The 24,575-nt window shown below is 31.7% G+C and overlaps 1 protein-coding gene across 1 annotated transcript in view; it reads right to left on the reverse strand.

Annotated features, from left to right (window-relative positions):
* Positions 1 to 1,695: 1,695 nt before the first annotated feature.
* LOC127707494 (uncharacterized) overlaps positions 1,696 to 24,575 on the reverse strand; it is a 34,211-nt gene continuing 11,331 nt past the window's right edge. The window contains exons 6-18 of the mRNA XM_052212073.1: positions 22,972 to 23,045; positions 22,435 to 22,595; positions 21,056 to 21,114; positions 19,189 to 19,266; positions 18,166 to 18,226; positions 17,351 to 17,441; positions 15,395 to 15,573; positions 13,182 to 13,346; positions 10,122 to 10,161; positions 8,482 to 8,576; positions 4,769 to 4,849; positions 3,345 to 3,479; positions 1,696 to 2,566 (exon numbers count right to left, since the gene is read on the reverse strand). Of these exons, the coding sequence (XP_052068033.1) occupies positions 2,396 to 2,566; positions 3,345 to 3,479; positions 4,769 to 4,849; positions 8,482 to 8,576; positions 10,122 to 10,161; positions 13,182 to 13,346; positions 15,395 to 15,573; positions 17,351 to 17,441; positions 18,166 to 18,226; positions 19,189 to 19,266; positions 21,056 to 21,114; positions 22,435 to 22,595; positions 22,972 to 23,045 (1,390 nt within the window). The 3' untranslated portion in view covers positions 1,696 to 2,395. The remainder of the gene's footprint in view (positions 2,567 to 3,344; positions 3,480 to 4,768; positions 4,850 to 8,481; positions 8,577 to 10,121; positions 10,162 to 13,181; positions 13,347 to 15,394; positions 15,574 to 17,350; positions 17,442 to 18,165; positions 18,227 to 19,188; positions 19,267 to 21,055; positions 21,115 to 22,434; positions 22,596 to 22,971; positions 23,046 to 24,575) is intronic.

The raw sequence follows: 24,575 nt of genomic DNA on the forward strand, positions 1-24,575 counted from the left end.
GTGTACTACCTTTTATCAAAATACATATACCATAGGATAAACGAAAGGTCATTTATGGGTTTCATTGAATAAACCTAATAACACCATAGATGTTTTAAGGTCATAATTTCTCAGATTCTCAATAGTGTCAGTTTATTATAAAAAAACAATACTTCATTGCTTAGTTTATTTTTAAAAATCATCCCAATTGTCAATCAGCCGAAATCGCAAAGACCATCCTTATTAGTTTCTTTACATCTCAACATTTTACATATTGTAATACTCTAAAGCGCTTTTTTGGATTTACCTTCATCAGGAATGCTTAAAACCAAAACATTTACAGCCGGGGATGTATAAATACATGAGGAGCTATGTGACCCAAAGGGACCGAATCAGAACATCCAAAGCATTTTAAGGTCAACTTGTTTGTGGGAATTAGAACCTTAGTTTCTAAAAATGAATAATTTATCAACTGAAAATTTAAGAAATGTATGGCATAAATGTCAGTGGCGAAGCCTTGATTACTGGACTCTCAATACTTATTGATGACGTACCTGGCCGCATTATTTGTATCCTGAATTTGGAGAGAGAAAAGGTACTACGTACAAAATGCTTTTCTGTTTTTAATTTCATTCGGTCGTTTATCTTGCTTTTATATTGTTCTCAATTTTTCAGCATTTTCTGAACTGAATTGTTATAAATCAGTTACATATTAAAATCTTTAATCATATTTTTCCTTATCAGTATTTGAGGGCAAGGGGAGTCGATGCTGTTTTACTTTATACTGTAAATTTTGAAAGAAACGATATCCTATTTTGAAAGTAATGATATCTTATATACCAAGACCTTGTTGATGAGTATTCCGTATCAACTTCACAAATAATACATGAAAGTCTTGAAATATAGATTCTAGGTACTGACGTTGTTTATCATCTTAATTACGTGTTATGGTGTTCTTTTTAACCCTTACTGTTTAGTTCATTTTTTGTTATATGCTTGGTATTTATGCATCCCGCCATTGTGTTATTGTACTTTGCTAATTTTTTGTATACTTGTCTTTCATTTTTGCTTATGTGCTTTGTCTATAGAGTGTATATATGCCATTTTGTTTTTCTTTGTTTTTATAGTGATTAAGTGTATAGCACAATGTTAACTATTATGTCTGTTTGTTTTGTTCACACAGTGTTGTCGATATAATGGAATTTTAACCGACTGTCATACAAGTCAGAGTTTAGCTAGCTATAAAACCAGGTTTTATACACCATTTTCTAATGTCATACAAGTGAGAGGTTTAGCTAATTATAAAACCAGGTTTAATCCATCATTTTCTACATAAGGAAATGCCTGTATCAAGTCGGGAATATGACAATTGTTTTCCATTCGTTCGATGTGTTTGGGCTTTTAAATTTGCCATTTGATGAGGGACTTTCCGTTTTGAATTTTCTTTAGGGTTAGGTATCTTTGTTATTTTACATTTTTTGGATGGAGTGGTATCTTTTAAAAAATTACAAAATAAAAACAAGAAATTTCGCTAGTTTTCAACAAGATATAATGCTAACATAATAAGCTTTTATAAGCAATAGATTTGTGTAATTTCGTTCATATTTCAGAGGACTAAAATATTTGTAAAGCAGGCATATTTTGTAACAAAATAAGAAAATTGGTGTTAGTATAATGCTCTAATGAATGTGCATTATGAAAAAATAAAATAACAAATGTGTTATGATTTTTATTTTCAAACATTATAAAATTTGCAAATTTCATTCTAAATATTGTATTGAGTTCAAATTTTTTCATTCAAAATTTGGTAGGTCGTTGCATTGTGCCACAACTTTACTGTCTTTTGACATTTTGGTTCCGTTACATTGCACAAATAAACACTAATGTCTGCCATTATTATCGTTTGACCAGCTTTGTGGTTTCAACAATGTTTTCTTGATGGTTCTTTAAACGTCACGTGACTAGTTAGACATAAATTCATTTTGAGTCATACGAGTTAGATTATTTTCATGCTCTTTTTGAGTGTTTTGTACCTGGATTTATGAGATTAACTGATCATCGATATACGACCTTTATATATTTATTGTTGATTACTTCAGTTGTGTCATTTTCTTTGACACAGCATGTCAAAGTGTCGAACATTCTTCATCAATTTGTATTTTATTATTACCTGCTTAATATATTCTAAAAGTATAGCACATATTTTACTGCACCATTTCCCGGGTCTTAAGCTGTTTATTTATATTCCACGAATGCAGGGTAATTCGAAAATATGTCAGTGTTTAAAAAAATATATAAAAACATCAATTTTGTAACAGTTTTTAATATATTAACAACATTATAGCACTTATGTGATAACATCGAGTATTAAGGAAAAAACATGGCGGTAAATCGGCAAGATATCGTGCAAAGGATCTCAAACCACAACCGGGGGTATTGTCAGGTGTGACCTAGCATCGTGTATATTCTGTTTTCTAATTGCAGCATTTCTTAATGCATTAAGAAAAGCTGTTCTCTTCTGATAGTCCCATGATACACGGTCAGACAGGTCTTGTTTTAATTTCTCTTCAGAAGGATATGGATAAATCTACAAAAAGGACATAATTCAATAATATGTTTGTTCCAATAGTATACGTTTATAGACATGTATAGTGAACTCAAACGAGAATAAAAAAAAAAAAAACGCTCACTTACCAAATATAAGTTGTAGTTTTATGACGCAATTTTAACAAAGTGACAATAAGCCTACTTCAGGGAAAAATAAGACAGCATAACAGCAACCCAAATTTATTTTTCAAGCGAATCGACAATTATATAAAAAAAAAATTGTATGGGAATGTTTTAGTGGGTATTGTTGTAGACAATTTTTCGGCATGAATGAACCAAACAGTCAATATAATTGTTTAACGTGTTAACTGTCTTTTATGGCACTTCAATCTGTTTCAAGGAAATGCTTTTTTTATATCATACCGTTTCAACATGTAATTCAACAAAACATGGATAATTGTATAATATATCGACTGTAGGGCTTGTTTCCCCAAAGTAGTATCTTCTCCTTTATGATATGCAAAGCCATTTGTACAATGAGTTTGGTAAGCCATTAACTTTGTTCATTTCAAATGTCTACTGTAAGTTTTAGGTATTGTACATTATTTGTGCAAATCAAACAAAATAGTTAATCGAATCTAACTTATGAGTAATTAAAAGAAAACAATTGTTTTAATTGCACAGAATGTTTTATTCGATATAATTTGTGAATTTTTTTTTTGGTCATAAAAGGATATACCGGTAAGGACGGTCTGAGAAATTCATGAGTAGATGATCTCATTATTGTAACAAGTATTTATGATATACACAACACAAACCTTTTCACGTAACCTCACAAATTGTGAGACATTAAGCTGATCTGTAAAGAACTTTTTATGAATCATTATAACTTCTACACCATTACTAACAAGACTTAAAGAGGTTTGGTTGTCAAAAACAACGTCTTGTAAACCCTAAAAAATTAATATGAGATATAATCGTTTATAGTAAACCTCGCTTTACGAATAACTTGCTTTTCCCAAATAGACGTTGAATTTCGATATCCCATAATTAGGCCAATATGTTTAAATGTTTTCCCTAGTGATGTGTTGTTTCATGTTGTTTGCAGGAGAGGACAAATGCCGGGACTGATGCATAACAACTTATACCAAAAATAGACGAGAAAAGATTAAAGAAATTTTTATTACATTACTGATATGTTAGTGTCTGCATTAGGTCAGACATACAAAATGTATGGAAAAACGATATTTTACATGCCAAAATAATAATAAGGACAAAGAAATGATATAAAAAGAAAATTAATATTCTACATATGCAACTGTAGTTTCATAATCCCGCTTCTTAAATGATCAAGGTCATATAAAATGATCAATTATTTCAACAATATTAAATTTTTCAAGAAAATCATTTGTGTTTTTTTTGTTCCTATAAATTTAAAGATATTGTAAGTTAAAGACTGAAAGAGAAACCAAAGTGATTGTGTTAAAAGGAACACAATACAAAGTTACCCAAAACCAAAACTAGATCCAAATGAATTACAGCGACATGTCCCTTGTGACCAACATAAACCTTTTCAATACTTATTTTTGTGACAAAATGAACAGTGCTAATGCGTTTTACTTAAGATGCTTCGTATATTATGTATGGTATTTGTCATATAACAAAGATGTTAACGGCAGTAAAATGCAATATCCAGGATAACTAGTAAAACTGACCATATAAGGTAAACATGTTTTGCATTAAAAGAGAAGGGAAGCCAATATATAATTGTAATTGAGATCACCCCCGGTTACTGGTGGGGTTCGTGTTGCTCAGTATTTAGTTTTCTGTGTTGTGTTTGTATACTGTCTTTTGTCTTTTGTTTTTTTTTGTTTTTTTTTTTTTTGCCATGGTGTTGTCAGTTTATTTTCGACTTATGAGTTTGAATGTCCCTGTTGTATCTTTCGCCTCTCTTTTAATCCTTTCTCTATTGCAACATATTTTATCTTTAATGTTGATTTCAGTACAGTACGAATTTAACCCATATAGATTTTTTTACACAGCTATCTCAATATAAAGGCTCGACTACACATACAATGGCAAATGAATTCGGATATTGAATTAATAAATAACTGTATACAATTTCAAAATTACAGCAGTAGAAAAGTCAGAATTGAATTACAACAAAATAAACGTCTGGGATCATCCAATCACACATTTACTATAAAAAAAACTTAAGGAATGGACAATATACTTTACTTACAAAAACGTCTCCTTTTGTTAAAGTATACACATTAACAAATATTGGTTGTTTCTCTGCTTCTTTGTCGTCATCTTGCAAATCCTACAAAATTATGTTATTGTATCTTTCTTGTTTTTGTCAATACATGTTTTTCTTGTTATCACAATAACGCTTTCTAAATTTCTTTCGACCTTTATTAGTTATTGTGACTTGACTGTAAGTGTTGCTCTCCACCTATTGCAACTTATTCAAAATTCTGAAAAATTGAAATTTGTTTTATCAAACCAAACTGTTCAACTGGTCAGAAATTTGAACAAACTCCAGTAGGAAACCACAGTCAAGTCATGAGAGTGCAAGGTGATAAAAAAAGCATACTTACAATCCTATAAGACTTTACGTCCACTTCATTGAGATGAAAATGTTTAAATGAATTTCTATACTTTCTTTTATTGTATTTATCATTCCAAAGGTGATAGGTAGTAATTTTGAAATTGCTATAAAAATGTCCAAACTGAGCTTTCATACAATTTTTCTTTCAAAAAATCTTCCAAATTCATAAGAATCAGACATCAGTTTGAATTAAACCATGTTATATTCAGTAAAATATATGTAAAATTACAATACATTGTTAATAAGTTTCCATGGGAAATAATCTAAAATCAATATCATTTGAAATATTGATCTTATTTCCCTTTAAAACTTCAAGAAAACATATTTAAGCTTTAGGTACATTTCACGAAGTATTATAGAGATCAATTTAAAGAAAGCTTTTTGGCAAGCATTTAAAAACACCATTTTAGAAGAAATAATTCAAAAACTTAAATTTGGACATTTTTAAGCAGTTCAAAAATTACTACCTATCACCTTTTGAACGACAATTACAATAAAAGAATGTATAGAAATTCTTATAAACAATTTGTGAAAATGAGTGACTAAAGAGTAAACAGTCAACGTTTTGAAAAGTCGTCACTCAGTATACTTTATGCTATGACGTACATGGTATATAATTACTTTATCTCTCTTTTTTAATGGTAAAAAATCTGGCGAGGCGGTTGCCTCATTGCGTCAATGAAAGCTACACCACTGCTCGAGTGCGGGAAGTCTTGGGGTCGAGCCAGGTTCAAATCGAAGATTGGCTGCATCTCTGCCAAGCACGCAATATTTAGGAGTTAGAGCAAAGATTGGTCGGTCCGGGGTCAAAATCATGTGTCCGGGTAGGATGACATGTCTTCCTGCGGTATAATACAAAGTCTGGTTCATATTCATCTTCTCGTCCTAAAAATGCATATGTTTCTCGTTTCTCGTTTTTTTATATAGATTAGACCATTGGTTTTCCCGTTTGAATGGTTTTACACAAGTAATTTTTGGGGCCCTTTATAGCTTGCTGTTCGGTGTGAGCTAAGGCTCCGTGTTGAAGACCGTACTTTGACCTATAATGGTTTACTTTTATCAATTTTGACTTGGATGGAGAGTTGTCTCATTGGTACTCATACCACATCTTCTTATATCTATATATGGAAAATACATATGCAACGAACACTTATATATACTCCTATTTTTTGTTCCACTTCTAACGTTGCCTATATCCCTCCTTTTTCAAAATCCTGGATTCGCATCTGGCAACGAAATCTTATTATATTATGTTGTTCAATGTTACTTACCTTACACATTTCCGTTAATGATTTATTCAGCAAAATGAATTCGGTGACCCCCTTTTAATTGTTTATCGATAAAATGGATAAAATACTATAATTTTATTTACCTCAAGGAATATAAAAAAAATGCCTGGAAATGCCTTTTGTATTTGGACTCCGATAAACAATTAATACAGAACAATCCCTAATCAACACACCTTAATTCTCAAAAACAACATGTGTAAGCATTTTTTTATCAATACATTTTATAATAAATGAAAAATACTTTTGTTCAGAAATTCAATGGAAGCGATAGTTTAATCTGAATTTTCAACTTTTAAAAAGAGACAGATTCTGACAAACTCTGGTTTCGATATTTCTAAAATTGTCAGAAAAATATCCTACTAAATATTTTTCCCGCAACAAATATAATAAAAACATAGATAAACTATAAAGAAAGACAGAAAAAAAGTATAATGGGGCGTTCATCTGCAAAGTATATTGAAAAATAATTGTCATAATCAAAACCATGAAAGATTACTCAGATCGTAGGGATATGTGTGTTTATACGTGATCTATGTCGGTAAAAATAAAGGCGGGAATCTGGAAAACCACGTGATAAATAAAAATGCAAGATTTCTATCATTTTCCGTCACGATGAAATTATTTTATATATGGACGAAAATTCCAGTGTGTGATTTTAAAAGTCTTTGAATACTTTGTTTAAACTTGAGCGACGTATTTAATCAAATTCAATGGTTGTCAATAACCAGTCCCATAAGGGAAAATCTCTAGTAGGATTGTAAGTATGCTTTATTTTATCACTTGATAAAACAAGTTGCAATTTGGTAAGAATTTTGAATAAACTGCAATAGGTGGAGAGCAACACTTAAGGTCAAGTCACAGTAATCAATATGTAAACCGCATCTGTGGCTAGTATAAATCTGCAGGTCTTGAATTCCATATCCGGTGGGAACAAAATATTCAAAAAAGGTATTTGACGTTTTTTTCCTAAGCACGTGGGATTTTGGAATACAGGACTAGTTAGCAGGGTTTCAGAATAATCTTTCTTTGTGATTGATATGTCTTCCTTTTGATTTTTTCCTTGGGAGCCATTTATAAAATATCTAAAGATTCGGATCTAGTACAAAGAAAGATCAAATGCTTAACATGTTTTGTCGTTAATTTGGTGAAAAGTTTCAAATGTCCATCTATCAATCCATATGACTATATAGTGTAACTTTAAATTATTATAGGAATACTATAGAAACAAGAAGATATGCGCCATATCTAGATCTCTTACTAGAAATTGATGCTTATAGACACCTGAAAACTATTACCTATGACATATGGAATAATTTCAGTTCTCCAAACGTCGACATTTTATTCTTCAGTAGTAACATATGATGTACCCAATCATGTGGCGGTCAAGGACTTCCGTTGACAAGATACGATTGCTTTTCCCATTATGACGATTTTATTTTGAAATTTTTATCTATTTAGAAAAATAATTATTCTATTATCTTCTTTATTTATTCTTAATTTTTGAATTTATCAATATATAAAATAGTCTGTTTATTCAAACAACCATCTTTAGCGTTTATCAAAGACCATTCATAAATTATACCATGGAAATTTAATGCTCCCACTAGTCTATAATATTTGTAAAACTGGGTCGATGCTTAGGGTGACAACATTGAATACATTTGGTATCGGAAATCACCCACATGTGTTACTTGTCAGTAATTATTGATCACACGGAACACAAAAAGTTCTGGATGGGTATAGTTTGCAGACGAAACAACGGTACAACTGGACTAGGCACCTAGTGTGAATATGTGTTACGTCAAGGCTTCGGGAAATTTCCATGGTTTGGAGCATGAAATTTTAATAAAAGTGCAAACAAAATGCATTTGTGAATAAACGCAAAAAAAGGTTTGTACGCTAATAAGAGAATAACCTGCACAATCTAAACTATATCTCTTTCAGCTTGAGCAACGAGTTTACCTGAAAATCCAGCAAATTCGTTCCTCTAGTATTATAATAGATGACCGATCTCTGAGTGACGAGGAAAATATAACATTAGATCAGGTGACATACCTTTCTTGTCGAAGCCGTAGATGGCCTTTCCTCCTCTTCTTCTTCTTCATCTTCCGTAGTCGTTACGGGATAAACAGTGGAATCATTCTTACGTTCTGAAATGTAAAATATATTTTCATCTTTATTGGACCAATTTAGATTTTACAAAAACGTCACGTTCCATTTATTATATCATTATTGTTAATGAATAATTAAATTGTTTTGATTTACCAAACGCCAATTAAAACAACTGCCCGCATCATATTTTGATAATCTTATTGAATATGTATATAACATATGACATATTTTATTAAACATAAATAAGCATTGTAAAATTGAGTTTATTTTGCTGACTGGTATCAGATAGTGACTTCACAATCATCTGTACGTTGTTGAATAGAAGAGAAAAGCCCATTTGTTGCTTTTTAGAAATATTTAGTTCTTGTTGGTTCTTGACAATATAGAGCTCATGCATGTCACAACTTAATATTTTGACTGAATGCGTGTTTTACATAGAGGTATTCCCCAAAATATTATTTTCAATGTAATCTACATTTCGGAAGCGTGAACCTCTGATATCAAATTGTTGTGTACTAGCACTGGATCGATACCACTGTTGGTGGACTGTTCGTCCCTGAGGGTATCATCAACTCAGTAGTCAGTGCTTCGGTACTACCATTATTCATAACAAACTTTACACTAATTTTTCTCATAGATAAATTAAGAAATTATATAGAAACTACTGTTTCAGCTCCATCAGACAAAGTTGAATAAAGATGAAATTGGATATTATGTTTGACCGTACCTGGTGAAGCTCTTCGAATGCAAGAAAAGTATAGTGTTATGTTCATTTGTTAAGGCACTAACAATTGACATGTATCATAGAACCAAGTAAACATATACTAAGTTTTGATGTACCTGATCTTTTCTTAATTTTTTTTTTATTGTTTTTTGGAAATTAAGAGATGAAACTTATTAATGAATACGACCATTTCCCTCTATACTTGCTTCCAATATAGAGAAATCTGGAAGATCTGTTTCTAAAGAGTGTAAATTATTAATTTGTATAAACAATTTTACATAGATTTATATATAAAAATTTCTCTTCAGGGCTATACATTTTTGGCAATTTTGTACAATATTGAAAATGTTATCTGTTTTAAAATTTTGAATCCACAGATATTTAGAACTAAATTACTAATGAAAAATAATACATACATTCATTGTCGATAGCATTTTAGTTTTGATTTAAAATGCCCTTTTTGTCTTTTTTTAAAATCAATATTTTTTAATTTGCATGTTAAGCTATGATACTTTTGATTCTAGTAACACTTGAAAACCGTCTTGAAAATAAACTGAGTGACAACTGTAACCAACGTGTGATTAAATGTATACTTTTTGGAATTTTTGATTTTCGAAGCTCGTCAACTTTGTTATTGATGTGGTTTTGTATCCATTTTCATTCGAGTGCTACTAATTTTTAGTCTTATTTAGACGAAAAGGACTTCTGGCGGTCTAAATTATAAACTTGGTAGCTTTGATGATTTTTTTAATGTTTCGAGAGATGTAATTCTTTTTACAGCTGACCTTCTGAAACAGATTGGTGTTCTTCTATTTAAGCTTACGTGTTGAAATTTAATGAAATTTACTTTTTCTCTTACCTGTTGAAGCAGAATGACCTTGTGCTTTCAGATAAGGCGTCTGCAATAAATAAAATCTGGAATTACCTTCTATTTTGATTAATGTTTTAAACGATTTGAATAGAACAATGATACTTTTACATTACACTGTTACACATTATTAAAATTTGTAACGATTGATCTTTCATGGTATATATGCTTCAATCAATTTCATTAAATTTTTTCTAGTGTAAACAGTCATCTTATTATCTTTTTTGCAAACATGTTTTTATTTTTAATGGCAATGGATAATATGACCGGGGCGTAAGCTTCTGTGGAATAAGAAACAAGTGCTACTTTGCTGCTTGTTGTCATTTTTCTCTATTATTTTTGGAAGTGTTATCTGTTTTGTTTAATATTACGATGACTGTGTGCAACACAAAGACAAATGAACAAAACATCAAAGAATATCAAAATATTTACATTGCGGAAAAACTGTGTTGACCAATACGACGTCGTAACACTAACTGTTTACTAATACCAGTGGACAAAATAATATACCTCTCCAATTACAGAAATATGCGTGTCGATTATATTCCTATTAATCACACATGTAATGGTTATGTTCATTATAATGTAGATGCCGTTAACATATTCCTTGTCGTGTGAAAATTTTTATAAATGGTAATTATCGCTTTTTTTTTTTATCCTATTGATAATCATTTACATTAACATACTATAGTCCTGTGTATACAAAGTTTTTTAAATGTGTTTTACAAAAGCATGTTCTACCCTCATATTTGTTTTAATCACGGCGTTAAAATTCTGATTTCAAAAGAGACTAAAAATCAAAATTTTATTCAAGGATTTTACATACAAATCAAAATCAAAATGTAATTCAGTGCTCTTTCAGATACTTTTTTCACTGTTCCCTGTGTATCTTCTGTCTCTTTTTATTTTAAAACGCAAAAGTTTTGAAAATAACTAGTTATGAAAGTTCATTGTTCGAATAAAAATCATCGGTTTTTCCGGCTTTTATTTACATAAATTACTTCTTCGTGTCTTGTTTTCTACATGCCTAAAGCGGATTTATTTTTCGCATTCCTTACCACTATAATTCAGGGGCGGATCCAGGATTTTGGAAAGGGGGGGCGTAGTATGTAAAATTTGCCCAGCGGAGCGAGGCGAAATTTTTTTTGGATCTTTTTTGGGCTACAAAACATAAAATAAGTGTAAAATGCACATTTTTAGTGACGGTTCCTAACGTGGGGTATGTATATTTTATAGTTAAAGTGTAAGCTTGGGTTGGACATTTTTGATGCCGCATTCTCCCCATTAGTTGTCTATTATAAAATGATTGAATGGATCTAAAGCTATGTACTAATATATTTGATGTGGGATTTGTCAGTAAAAAATGGACCTGGACAATTCTCGTTTGTTGTATGGTAAGTTAGCATAATCTCACAGATTACCTGTTGTAAACATGATATACGGCTATTCAATGAAGTTTATAATACGACCGACACGAACAAAGACAAACAAGCAATTTTCATCCAAATGTTTGGTTGAAATGTTTCACTCAACAAGGGAAGTGAGGGGTTCCAAATCAACCAACGGCTACGAATGAGTCTGAAAATCAAATGACAACGAAGTTGTGAATGACGGTCGACAAATGGAGACATAAAGGCCACACCCAGCAGGCAGGTTGCAGTTGGGCCTTGAAAAAAGTTTTCAGTATATCAGTTCGGCGAAACAGACATTCCGGTCAGATATGGGATTTACATGCAAACCACCCCCCCCCCCCCCCCCCCCCTCAAAAAAAAAAATTACGCCCGTTTTTTATTCACCATGTTCATTTAATACTGAATAATTCTGTTGGGTTTTTTTTTTCTTATAGCAAAAAAGGGGACACGATAATTGTTTTCATTACAGATACGGCCAGAATTTTTGTTTAAGGCAAAAATCAGGGTCAGAATTTTTTCTCTAAAATATCTCAGACTGCCCTATCAAATCAAATGGTCCGTACCTTAGACTTTAAATATATCTAGAGCTTACTGACTGAGGATCATTATTCAGCAATGTTATTAATTGGCTGGGCCGTGTGGGGTTAAACATATTTTCGTAGGTAAATAATATTGCCGTGGAACTTTTTTTTTCATGAGAGTGTAATAGAGTATTACTTTCTGTTGAGTGGAAATATGAAATAGAAGTCAATACGTTCTTGATCAATCCTTTGTCTCTTTGAAGGCGTCATGCTTGTCATCCTCCGCCTAAGCAATGTGTTACTGTAATTTGAATTTCAAAATGACTGAGTGACGTTTCAAACGTACTGATCAACTTCACCGTAGCGAAACACATGACTGACATAATCAATAATATATAACAGTAAATACGAGCGAAAAATATCTCTATAAGTAAAGAATTGTCGCATAAAAATTAAATACACGACCGGGAAATGGCAAAGTTCACGAAGTCTAGTCTGATTCATCATTTTACCAAAAAAAAAAAAAAAGTTCAAGCAAAGGGGGGCGTACGCCCTCTACGCCCCCCTCTGGATCCGCCACTGATAATTATTCTTAAGAATCCCATATCCATCATTTACAACCATGTCATTTGTGGATAGTTGTCTCTTTGGCAATTAAATCACATCTCCTTATTTGTATATTGATTGAAAATTCAGATTGTAATAATCAGTTGAAACACAATTGTGTTGACATAAGTATGATTTGGGGTAGGAACGTTTTCTATTTTAAGCTATATAAAAAAATGGCATAAACTTTAGCATTAAGTCAAATTATGTCGTCTTTATTATTTCATTAGTATACGATATGAGTCAACATGGTGTATTCTTCCATACGTATTAAAGATGTAAATATAACAAGCTAGGAACATGTTACAATTTATATATATTTCTGTACATTTTACACGAACGTATTATCCGGTAAGTATATTATGCACATACTCTCCTGTAAATTTTACATGAACACTTTCTCCTGCACATTTCGTCCGAAAATGTTACATTTTCGCTACAGAAATTCTTAATGGGGATCCATCCCCCTTCGCTACAAACAAAAGGTCAACTATCTGTCTTCAGCAACTCACCTTTAACATCAAGTTACTGAGATCGACAAGTGACATTTTACGTCTTTGTACAGGTGGAGGAATTAATTCGTTCTTTGATCCAGTAACAGTGGTCATTTTCTCTTCATCTAAATTCATACTTTCCAAGTCGTGTAAAGCTCGGGTAATGGTATTTTGGTTAATAATCTAAAATATACCATTGCAAAAACTGTAATGAAAAACAAGGCCGAACAAACAAAAACTCATCAAAGATATCTGGCTTAGAATTTGATACGCCAGACGCGCGTTTCGTCTACGCAAGACTCATTAGAGGCGCTCAAATCAAAACAGTTGGGAGTACAAATCAAATCCGAAGTTGAAGAGCATTTAAAACAGAATATTCCGAATAGTTTTGCCATATTCAGCTAATGCAATCCTGGGGGAAACCTTAGTCTTTTGAATATTTACATATTTTATACAGTCAATTTACACAAAATGAACATATCAACATCTGATCAACACATCAGAGCTGACTTAAACATCTTAATACTGTTAAAATGAATTTGACGACGCTTTAACTTACATTGTATGCTCTGACATGCATCTAAATATAGGCCTATGATAGACAAAAGGTTGCACAATGTCCATAGTAAAATTGTTTTTGCATTAAACTCTTAACAATTACCAAAAACAAAGTATGAAAATTGAGTTTTGTTTGAAAGCTTTAATTAGTGAATCAATATATTTTTCAGCAAAACAGATGTATGAATTTTTGTAAAAATAAATATTTTGTTTAAATCCTTTCAAATTGATGTTCTCAATGATAGGCTTTAAAACTCAAATATTTATTGATTGTAAATATGAATATAAGCCTTGGTTAACCTGTTTTACAAATTTTTAGAACTAATGTTCCGTAAACGTAAAGATATTCTTAAGAAACTTAACAAGTACTGGTATATCAAATGTGTAAATGATTTTGTTTGTCCGCCTTTTTGCTGGCGTCTTTGTTAGATTAATGTATATGTTTGTTTGAAGTTTTTAGTCATTTGTGTTGAATTTTTTTTGTCAGTTTAACGGAACTATGAACAATTGTCATACAATTGGGAAATTTAGCTAGCTATAAAACCAGGCTCAACCAACTATTTTCTCGGAAAATGCCTGTACCAAGTCAGGAATATGGCTATTGTTTTTCACTTGTTCCGTTAAATAATAGCCTTTGAGTTTTTATGGACTTCCCCTTTTGGAGTTCGGTATTTTTATCATACTTTTTTGGCTAGGCTTTGCTGTAAAAGATGTAAGTTGTTTAATTGTGCCACTTTCGTCACTGTATTTCTATACTGTTTACTGTATTTGCAAATGTTTTTTTCTCTGTACCGATGTTATGCATTGGCTGTATGAGAATAAAAAGAGAATAAAAAGATATATACAAATAAAAGTTGTCACCATAACACATCATTATTGCAGTAAATTTTCCCGCAGTGTCTTTATACGATTTGATCTATTTTCGGACAGAGGATTCTAATGTTCTCTATATTTATGAATTTTAGAAAACGTCAATAGAATAATAATTAAAATTCATGGATAATATAAGTAAAAGAAAGATGTCAAAAAAATTAAACATTTAATACTATGCAATAGGTTAATATATGGTTAAGAAGGTAGGTTCTTAATCTAAAAAAAATGTCGGAGTTTAAAAGGATGCATGCAAAGCAGGTTAATATTACAATTATTTGTAGGATAACATGCGTCCATGTGATATTTTGAAATATAAAAAATCAAAACTGAAATCAAAGCAGGTTAACATGTCACTGAAAGGTAGGGTCACATGATTGTCTAAAATATTGCAATACATACACTATTACAAGCAATATTAAGCCAGTTCAGCCGATCGCTTTTTTCTTACCTTATTCATTGCCTGTAAATATGTATAGTAAGTTCTTTAAATTAAAATATGAGGTGTGTCTTTGGTTTAGTTAAGTTAATTAAGTTTTATGAGTTTAAAACCAGTCCTTTATCCTTCACCAAAGAAATAATTTGTTTTTGTTTTAAAGAATTCCAGTTTATACTTTTGTTTTTATTTCTATTCTATGTATATTTCCATTCAACTCCAATTAACCTCAAAAAAGCAATAATACAGCATATTATGACATACTCCGACGTAACCCTTTTACCAATATAATAATTATGTCTGTATTTCTAAAAGTCAAGTTTACCTTCAACTTAAATGTATACTAAAATAAAATGAAATTACTAACTTTGTCATGTTCTTGTCGTAGTTGGGAATAGGCAGCATTTGTTGCTACGTTGATTTCTGGTAAAGCATAATAATGGATATTAGCATTGGTCTCTTCCAGACGTTTTATCTCTTCTTCACACATCAATGCAAGCTGTTCGTTATGTGACAAGTTTTTGTCCTGATCCATGGCCCCTACAACTAAAAAGATGAATATAAGTGGTGTCACAAGCATTGTTTGTGGTTCAAGAGAAAACTAAAAAGGTGAAGATAAGTGGTGTCACAAGCATTGTTTGTGGTTTAAGAGAGAATGTTAAAAAAAACTATGTTTATATATTTCATACGAAACTGCAAAGAGGTTAAAATAGATTTATATGCATACGTTGATAATGGTAAAGTAACCGTCTCTCTTACTATCGAGGGAAAACGAGTGAAATCGACACATCCAAAGCTATACGATCGCCATCATGAATTGGTTTACCGATAGAATGTGCCTGAATCTCAATTCACGTATTGACTTAATCGAGATCTTTGATCTTAAGATACTAAAACTTTAGAATGATTTTTTCATATTATCTGTCTTCATTTGTTTTGCCAGAATGTGATTTCAAATGGTGGGTGAAGCAAAGCGTAGCAGGAGACGCTAAACCTGTCGCAGCTTTACATGTCGATATGTTTGAGAGTTTTTAGGATTCCTATGGAATTTTTTCTTTTAATTTATATATTTCAAATTTATTTTTCGAGTTATTTAACATCAGATAACTTCTTTATATTTCGATGAGTTATAAGTAAGATTTTAGAACCGATTTCCTGGACTACTACACAAGGTTATTATGATTTATCTACTCAATGTGCAGGTTTTATTCCCGATTGTGACATTGTGTCTGAGTGTGAATTCGCATGGAGGGTGATATTCCATTCGTTTGATGTGTTTGAGCTTTTGATTTTGCCATTTGATAAAGGACTTTCCGATTTGAATTTCCTTGGAGTTCGATATTTTTGTTATTTTACTTTTTTCATAGTTAATTGCACTGTAAGTAGGAAGTATATGACCAATGAATGTAAAATGTATCACACAGTATAGCATGCTTATAAGCTATATACGAAATGTCAGGAAACTTTGATTTGTGTATAGCAAGAGATATTTATCCTGTCTGTCGACGCACACGGTCTCGCTCCATTAGCAGTTCATGTGATTCCCTCAGGTTTTGTTTGTTAAGTTTGATTTGTCTCTATTTTAATCGATTCACAAGATTTTCACATTTGTAAACTCCTGTCGCTTTAATGTATATATAAGTATTTCGGTTAAACTTTGAAGATTCTAACTGTTTATCAAGGAAATAAAATCTTTATACAGTCAATGGCTTTACTTTGGTGGCATTGCTGGAATATCTTTATGAGCACGACAATGTCAGGGCGACCTGCCAAAGGATATTCTAAACCTGTACCAAGTCAGGAATATGACAGTTGTTTTCCATTCGTTTGATGTGTTTGAGCTTTTGATTTTGCCATTTGATAAGGGACTTTTTTTGAATTTTTCTTGGAGTTCGGTATTTTTGATATTTTACTTTTTTCTAAAGTGATTTTTCTTAAATGATTTATTTCATCAATGTAGTGTAAAAAGTGACTGGATAAAGAAGTCATTCTTAATAGTAAGAAATTTAAATAAAGCTGCACATTGAATAGATAAATCAAAGAAATAGACATAGACATAGAAATTTTATTTTGTATCTTTTTGTACATTTGTCTATGTCTTTGACAATGTGTGAAAGAGAGGCGAAAGATACAAAAGGGAAATTCAGATTCATAAGTCGAAAATAAACTGACAACGCCATGGCTAAAAAAGAAAAAGGACAAACAGACAAACAACTTTCATATGCACTTGGCAAAGAAAGAACTTAAATAATCAATGCTATTGCAAAAATTTATTGAAACTATCTTATTGTTAGCGTGTTGCGTACTAACAATTCATATTTACCGTTTTCTCTCCAAGTGCGTTGTTTTGCGGCCTTGGTTAAAGATTTTTTCGGTGCTACTGGTTCTAATTTCTTCAGTATACTACAGCTTCCCTAATGTATACAAGAATATTTTTTATTACAACCCTTGATTTATTCTGACTGTTTTCAATGCAGGAATTACAAGTTCACCTTACTTTGATTATTTGGTATTCAAAATTCACACGGTATATAATGCTCACATAAAGCTTGAAACCAAATTTGTGAAGCTCTTATTCAAGTGAGAGGTTTAGCTAGCTATAAAACAATGTTTAATCCACCATTTTCTACACAAGGAAATAAGGAAATGCCTGTACCAAGTCAGGAATATGCCAGTTGTTTTCCATTCGTTTGATGTGTTTGAGCTTTTGATTTTGCCATTTGATAAAGGACTTTCCGATTTGAATTTCCTTGGAGTTCGATATTTTTGTTATTTTACTTTTTTCATAGTTAATTGCACTGTAAGTAGGAAGTATATGACCAATGAATGTAAAATGTATCACACAGTATAGCATGCTTATAAGCTATATACGAAATGTCAGGAAACTTTGATTTGTAGTTCCTTAGAAAAATGCAACAAATATTTCATAAAACAATGGACGGACGGATTCACTGACAGATGTAAACCAGTGTACTCCTCCTTCGGAGCGGGAATATAATAACATTATCTTAATCGATGTAAATAAAAATCGAACGAAGAAATACTTGATTAGTATAACCGCCCAATAAACTGTTGATATGTATTCTTCACAAACAAATAAAAAATATATTGTTTGCATGTTCAAAATGAAAAACTTACAGATTTTACTACGAAAATCCAATCGTTACTTTGACTATCTGCCACTAAAACTGTCTGACGCCTAAAAAAATCAATTACGAATATTTTATTGAAAAAGACTACTCGTTTGAATTAGTTACCACTGTCTAATCGTCAGTTTTTGGTATTGGGAAGATACAGATACATGTAATCCAGTAAATGCAAAGACATGAAATACTAACTTGAACTTAAAATAGAATTACAGCGGTACTGTATTGTAGTAATACATCCTCGTATACAAATTTGCGTTATAAAAAGAATTAAATAATTCTTTATGAAAAAATATCTAGTTCTTTACTGAATAAATCAAGTTCGTGTTAATGCATATCTGTTATCCATCTATCCCAATAAGACGGAACTATATGATACCACAAATAAAGCTGGGTCTTATTCAAACACATTTAGTCTCGCTCCTTTTGTTGTTCATGCCCTTTCCCTCAGTTTTTGATTGTTACCTTGCTTTGTCCCTAACTAATCGATTTACGAGATTTGAACATCGGTAAACTATTTTCGCTTTAACCTCATACCTTGACCTGCACTTAAAATCGACAGAGAGCAAGCAGTGTAAAAAATAATTACAAGTTTCTCATACTAAACTTAACGTTATCATTACGCAACAATTAAACCACCATCACATGAATTTGTCTGTTCGCATTTTCTTGGGAGCTTTTCCGGTCTACATGGAATCATCCCGGATTTTAGTTTTGGTTTTTGTACTGTATTTGTCTAGGTAATGATAATGAGTAACATTGTTTGTCTTTTTTTGTGTTTTCTTTATTTCATAGGGTAACCAGTCCTTTTTAGGTAGAAGGTTTCTGATTTCACCTTTGAAATATTTGAACTCTTTTTCAAAATCATCAAGATATTTCTCCAATAGTTCAGTTATGTTTACGTTGATTAAGTTTCTTATCTCTTCCTTTTTATTTATCAACGTTTAATCATAAATTTTATATTACATAATATCAATTTAATACAAGAACGGAAAACTGAATATTAAAATGTTACTTGAAATAACTGAAAATTGCCTTCTTCGGATTATCTGCTAGCAGCTCAACCGGCCATTCCTTGAGGAATTCTAAAGACCTGAAATGTTAATAATGATTCTCCTCAAAATAATGACAGTTTCCATTCATGTGACGTGAAGTTTATATTTCGTTTGTGGTGTCCTGGTGTGCTGTCGTAAATTCATGGGAGGTGTCCGTTGTTATTCTGCGGTTTACATGGTTATAATGTACTATTATATTATTTATTTATGTATTACTCTGTGCTGAGTGTTCTTGCGTTTGTTTGTACTGTATTCCTGTCACGTAGTGTTATCATTTCAGTGGTATTTTTAACATTGCCATATAAGCGGGAGGTTTGGCTAGTCATAAAACCAGGTTCAATCCACCATTTTTTCTTAAAATGTCCTGTACCAAGTCAGGAATATGGCAGTTATTATATACATGTCGTTTTTATGTATATTGGCGTTTGCTTTTGTTGTAGTTCAGTTTTTATGTTGTTTCGTTGTTTTTCTCTTATAGTTGATATATTTCCCTCGGTTTTAGTTTGTTATCCGTATTTGTTTTTGCTTAACCGAATTATGACTATTGAACAGGGTATACTACTGTTGCCTTTATTTAACAGGATAAACTGTTCCTTTTAAATTTAAAACAATACAATATTACCTTTTTAATTTTGATGATGACTTTGGTTTTATAGATAAATCATAATGAACAAAAATATTCGTTTAAGTTTTTGTTCGCTTTATACTAAAAGCAACTCGTATCTTATAATTTCTTCCATAGAAACAAAAGAAGAGCAACCATTAATACATCTGAAAGTTATTCTGTGACTCGACCTTCTCATTAGGATCTCTCAGTTGGTCCTGATTAAATACGTTAAGAGCCATTTATTAACAAAATATAAATCTTTAAAATGTTTACGGTTGTGTGTGTATGTTAAGAGCAAATTTCAAATCAATTGATATATAAAAAAAGAAATGCTAATGGACAAAGACTTGAACCGCACAGTTTTATAAATTCTAAAAATAAAACATGAATCTTCTCGTCAGAAAAAAAGTTGTAAGAGACTTAGAAACATGTTAAAAAACGAAGATGTGCTTTTATTCTCTTTAAACTGCAACACTCATAACTAAATGTTTTAACGGGTGGTTTAGTCATCAAAAACGTCAAAGGCTATGGAAATCATACACAGCAAAGTAAAAACAAACCGGAAAAATTAGTTAACACTGCAATCTCTGCCCACATATTTCTGTGGCAGCTGGGCTGCTACCAAAGAATAATCATTGCGTAGTATATCTCTCATTTATGATTGTGTTATTATCAGTGCAAAATTGAAAAATTTTCTTTCTTCTGCTGATCTTAACATGTTTAAGATCGTAGGTACCCTTAATGTATAGTATAGAACTAATACAGCATGTGAATTAGACATTATGCCAGAAAAATATATTATCACATGTTAAGCAATTATCTCTGTTTAGGTTGCTCACGCAATCTTGTCAAAATAATGGAACTATAAACAATTGCCATACAACTGGAAGGTTTAGCTAGCTAGAAAACCAGGTTTAATCCACCATTCTTTTTTTTAGAAAATCCCCGAACAAAGTTAGGAATATGATAGTTGTTTATCGTGCGTTTCATAGCTTAAATTAGTCGAGCGTTTGATTTTGTCAAGTTTTATAGACTTAGCCCGTTTTGAATTTACCATGGAGTTTAGTGTTTTCGTTAATATCTTTTTATGTTATATTTCACATTTACATCATTATTGCTGGACGATGTTTATCTTAAAATTAAGCTGAATGTTGTGGTTTTGAAGTTTGAATTTACGGCCTTAATTACTTTACTAGTAATAACAGAGGTGAAGTACTTACCTTAGAAATGGATCATTGGGGTCCCGTAACCCACCTGACATAAATATGTCCACAAAATCCTGAAATATATAATAATCATCATCAAACAACAATATTTTTTTTAACATTTGAAGAGTAAATTTCGTTTATTTGATTTTTACGTTAACTAGAGGGTCTCAATGAAATAAGGTGAAAGTTATGATATAAATGTATTGCTTTATTGTTAGAAAAGACGATGAAATGTAAAGATTTATCTAAGTTATACGCCACTAACAGTTGTTGGTTGATACAATAATCCCACTTTTATCCACCAGTGTATTTGCATTAATGAAATGGATTTAGATTCGTATCTGAGTAGGCACTCGAAACAAACAATAACCTACCGAAAAATTATATGCAGTGCAATTTCATACTAAACTTGAAGACAGATTGAAATGATTCTAAAAAGAGACTGACCCTTATAGATACAAATATCTTATTTAAGAATGGAAAACATTATATTTTGTACAACCACCTTTTTCAAACAATCAGTTATTTGAAATGAAAATAACTAAGTGGCCTATTCTTTTAGTTACGTTAAATGGGCATATTTTTCAACAGTCGACATTCATGTGGTAAAATACAGTGCTCCTCTTCGCGCCGACTTGTTACTTTATTCGTATGATACAAACTTAATACATTTTCATCTCCATCACAAAAAGTTAAAGAAGCTAGCGGTATTCTTCATCTACACATTCAACAATAACTGAACGTGGCATACACAGTAGTAATGAGATATGAATATACTTAGAGAGAAAGAACTGAACATTGAGAATGATTATTTATTTATTTATTTATTTATTTATTTACTTGTTTATTTATTTGTTTATTTATTTATTTATTTATTTGGGCAATATATCAATACTTAATAATTATTTAGTATCTAAACAAAGAAAAAAATTATTGCAAGATTTATAGATTTGAAGCAATCGTCTTTGACATGTGGCGTACCCATAACCAGAGATACTGATAGTTTTTATATACCTTTTAAATTATTTCTGCAAATAAATAACAAAATTGCCTGTACGCGAATTCTTGCAAATAAGAATTAGTGTTTTGTAGACTGTTGTAGGTCTTTTGATGGTTTATATTTTTTTGCTATTGTTTTTTGTAATTTTTTCTTCGAATTATGAATTTTGATTGTCCCTTTGGTATCTTCCACATTTTTTTCAAATATCAGATTCTCTAAAATATGTTTTTGATTTCAATGAGATTCATAATTGTCCACATATTATTTCGTAATCAGGATGTTAAACATATGTGCTCAGTGTAACAATCGTGATATATTATAGACAACTTGTTCATAGAAGAAGTCCTTCCACCTTTTTTAGATCTTTTCTGGTCGACATATATTCACTTACTGTATCTGATATTGTCAACAATTCTATTCTTTCTCTTGATATGACAGTTGTTTGTCTTAAAGACCTTGTCATGATGGCTTGCTCCCCAAAACTGTCTCCTCTACTAAGGTACATTATCGTCTTTCTTACATTCGTCTTTCTATCTAATGCTGAAACAACTCCTGTAAGAAGAAAACAATCCACTTTAACAGTTACAATGCATAATTATGTTTGACAAAAATAACATGTGTTTTTAAAATGTTGACTTTCTGTTTCCATACCCTTGCAGGTATCACAAACTACTTTTCGGGTATAACAATTATTTTAAATTTTTCGTCAATATTAAATACGTCGCAAATTATAAGCACTATTATATTGTCATATATAAGACGGTCGTGTAAAAGAAAAACGAAAGGTACCAAAGAGACATTCAAACTCAGAGTCGAAAATAAACTGACAATGCCATGGCTAAAAAAAACAGACAAACAACAGTACACAAAACAGAAGACTGTGTCAATTATGCTTACGGTAATGACTATACATGTATATTAAATTTACCTGATCCTGTTAAAATAAAGTAAAAGCACATGGGTACATGACCTTCTCTTACAATTATTCTTTTTGCATCATATCTGAAAAAAGAAAACATGTTAACGTTTAAATATATCTTCAGTCATGTTTTTATCCACTTTTTTTTAACACAGAGCACATCTGAGGATGATTTAAGTCCTGTAAACAATTCTTGTTCCGACGAAGAGTCACTTCAACACATAAAAATCTTAACATACCTTTAAAGTTTTTTTTGGAAGCAAAAAAACAATTATAATAGGCCAGTTCAATATGCAATGCAAAGTTCCAGTTAAAACTGTAGTTAAATTACAGGAAAGCCAGTTGTTTGACTCATAGAATCTAAACAAGAAATGATTGTAACATGAAGCTGTTACGAAGCCTCCCAAACGATGCTCCCATAATTCGTAATTCCAAGGGTCGCCTGACATTGGGCAAAGTCCAGTGAAAATTGGTTTGGTCCAGTAAAGTTATATGCATAAGTGATGCCTGGGGACTAACCCTGTATATCATTCAAATCATCTTGGCATGACAAACCAGAATATATATGGTTTAGGGGTGGGGATCTCGACCATTTACAAGATACTAGAACATTGGGGTGGAGGGAACCACTGGGGACTGACCCTAAACGTCATTCAAATGTTCGAGACATGACGAACAGGAATAAATATGGTTTAGGGGTAGGGATCTCGACCATTTACAAGATATTAGAACATTGGGGGTGGGGGCCTGGGGACTGACCCTATACATTATTCAAATGTTCGAGACATGTCGAACAGGAATATATATGGTTTAGGGGTGGGGATCTCGACTATTTACAAGATATTAGAACATTGGGGGTGAGGGAGCCCCTGGGGACGGACCCTATATGTCATTCAAATGTTCGAGACATGACAAACCAGAATATATATGGTTTAGGGGTGGGGATCTTGACCACTTACAAGATATTAGAACTTTCTTAAATGGCAGGGGGTGGGCGTGGCCCCTGGGGACTTACCCTGTATTTCTTTTGATGTGCTTTATCATGACAAACCAGAATATATATGGTTTAGGGGTGGGGATCCCGACCATTTACAAGATATTAGAACTTTCTTAAATGGCAGGGGGTGGGGTGACCCCCTGGGGACTAACCTTGTAATTCATTTAATGTGCTTTATCATTTAGAACATTTTCAATCAAAAAGATTGTGTCTATATATGGAAGTTTTTAACGACCTTGACTGGCTATACAGCCCTTGCACGGTCGGTTTTGTGTCTATCACAAACGGTTTTCAATTTATAATCATTTGAAAATTAAAAAAAATAAAATCCCATAGGGTTCTACAGTAAAACCTCCTTTCTTTTTGCCCCTCAAAGTACCCCTTTATAAACCCCATTGCACACACAATACCCTGATTGCACCACTAGACATGCTAGTCTAACATATTGTGAAACCCTAAATTAATCTGACAAGCGGTTTGGGAGAACGGGTGCGGACAAGTTCAAATTTAAAAGCGGCGGAAGAGGAAGAAGAAGAAGAAAAACTGAGCAAAAACAATAAGTCTAATAAAAGGAGATATTTTATAAATGTCAAAGCTAATATACAAAAACAAATGT

The sequence above is a fragment of the Mytilus californianus genome, unplaced genomic scaffold (assembly GCF_021869535.1).
Source record: "Mytilus californianus isolate M0D057914Y unplaced genomic scaffold, xbMytCali1.0.p SCAF_1, whole genome shotgun sequence".
NCBI classification, from domain to species: Eukaryota; Metazoa; Mollusca; class Bivalvia; order Mytilida; family Mytilidae; genus Mytilus; species Mytilus californianus.